The following is a 1,978-nucleotide window of genomic DNA, read 5'->3' as shown; positions in this document are numbered from 1 at the left end:
TTACATTCATAGGGGAAAAAAAACAAAAAAAAAAAAAACAAAAAACAAAACAAAGGGAGGGCTAAGGGCTAAGGGGTTAGAGTGAGGGAGCCAGTTGGTGGGGAAGCAAAAGGAAGGCTGCGGAGGATGAGAAAACGAACCCTTCTTGGGAAAGGCACAGAATGAAACACATGCTCTAGCACCCTCGCCAGCAACACTGTGTACTCCTCCATCAGCTCCGCCATTATAGCCACCAGAATCATCTCTTCTGCTCAAATATCAAAGTTTGAAAAAGATTGGACCAAGTAAGAATAGAAGAGTCAGTCAACAACTAGCTAGAGAGAAATAAGTATGTTATATAAGTGTGTGTGTGCGCGTGTGTTTTGTCTCTAGAAGATACCCAACAAAGCCACGAGAATCTGAACCTCACTGATCTGGTTTTTTCTTTTCCTTCACCAATGTGCGCCCACTTCTTCTTCCAGTGTGCTCTTTTCCTTCACCAATGTGCGCCCACTTCTTCTTCCAGTGTGCTGCTGGGCTTCCACGTGGGCCTCTGTGCCTTACGACATGTTAAGGATTTAGATTTTTATCCATATCTTCTTTTATTTTATTTTTAATTGTTTATACAAGGCCAGCGGAAAAGGCTCTGTGCATTATGAGCTGTGACTATCGGCCTCCATCATCCTTATCCTCTCTCTATCCATTTATATTTAACCAGCAAGTAGTCCAATCTAATTTTAATTTAGGAGAGATATGTTTTACTTGTTCAAATAAATTACTTTTTATTAAGCCTAGTTATTTTAGTTTGGATTGGGATAAGTTATGATTAGATACTAGACAAAATTAGTATTAATCTTTACCTATTTGAAAGTTGTTTTGTATAAATTCATTTGTTGAAAGTGAAAGAAAAAATAGTATTAAGTCATTGAGTTAAGTATTGTTAGCTGGTCTAAATTTAAGGCCGGAAGACTCGAAGTCTCTCTCTCAGTCTCAAAATAAGAAATTTTGGTTTTTCTTTGAAACAACCAATAAAAAAAAGAAATAGATGCACAGTCATCATATGCATTGTTAGCTGTCTGGTTATTTTTGCCACCTGGACTGTAAGCTGCAGTGGCTTTTCTTTCCCTATATTTACCAAGTTTTTTGTAGCCGCATTTTCTGGATGCATCCAAAATCTACTATTGAAGAACTGCTCCTATCCTATGATTGGCTGGTTTTATTTTTGTAATACTGATTGGAATTTAGAAAACCCGCTGTCCCTATGTTTTTCTTATAAGAATTAGGCCTGTGTTTTTCTTATAAGAATTAGGAAAAATTATTAGGTACTTTCAGAGTATTATAAATGTGTATTTTTTCATCTTACATGAACAATGAGTTTTACTATGAATTTAATTAGTGAGTTGTGCTAGTGCCACATAAAGTGATACAACTTGTACCACAACTCGTTCACGCGGCGAGTTGTGAGTAGTAGAGAGGTGATCCCACATGGACCACCATCACCTCTCTACCATTCATAACTCGCCACATAGGCAAGTTGGGGCACAAGTTGTGCCATTTTTATGTGGTACAAGCATTATTCTTAATTAATGATATTCACTATTCATGTAAGATGAGGGAATACAAATTTATGATACTCCGAGAATACACAAGAATTTCCTAAGAAACTAGCGTTTAAATCCTGCATACATATGGAAATTAACATATTTTTAATCATAAAAATATAAATTATTAATCAAATTATTAAAAAAAAGTATATATAATTAATCAAATATTAAAATTCTCACCTAAATTTAATACTATTGATGATTTTTTTTTAATTTTTAATGTGGGACCTGTTAGTTAAAAAGGTATAGTAATCCTCAGAAGTGGGCTCGGGGCCCAACGGCCCAATCCGAGGACACTTAGTTATCCGAGGATAGCCTAAAAAAGTTTTATTATTACTAAATGGGTAATATAGGAGAAACGAGTGGATATTGTATACAGCGGCATAACACACGTC

General features: G+C 35.6%; 1 protein-coding gene across 3 annotated transcripts; it reads right to left on the bottom strand.

Moving 5' to 3' along the window:
• Nucleotides 1–12: 12 nt before the first annotated feature.
• Nucleotides 13–656, bottom strand: LOC112039334 (uncharacterized). Of its 3 annotated transcripts, none has more exons than XM_065769981.1 (2): nt 410–656; nt 13–247 (listed from the first exon to the last, which is right to left on the bottom strand). In XM_065769981.1, exon 2 carries the CDS (start codon nt 240–242, stop codon nt 69–71), a length of 174 nt encoding a protein of 57 aa, XP_065626053.1. In that variant the 5' UTR covers nt 243–247; nt 410–656; the 3' UTR covers nt 13–68. The 3 variants fall into 3 exon arrangements, with proteins under 3 accessions (XP_065626053.1, XP_065626052.1, XP_023927972.1); XM_065769980.1 differs by having other exon boundaries at nt 380–655; XM_024072204.2 differs by having other exon boundaries at nt 405–654.
• Nucleotides 657–1,978: the final 1,322 nt, after the last annotated feature.

This window comes from Quercus suber, unplaced genomic scaffold (assembly GCF_002906115.3).
Source record: "Quercus suber isolate HL8 unplaced genomic scaffold, Cork oak 2.0 scaffold_1987, whole genome shotgun sequence".
NCBI classification, from domain to species: domain Eukaryota; kingdom Viridiplantae; phylum Streptophyta; class Magnoliopsida; order Fagales; family Fagaceae; genus Quercus; species Quercus suber.
The sequence above is the reverse complement of the archived record's forward strand: the minus strand, read 5'-3'. Positions and strand labels throughout refer to the sequence as shown.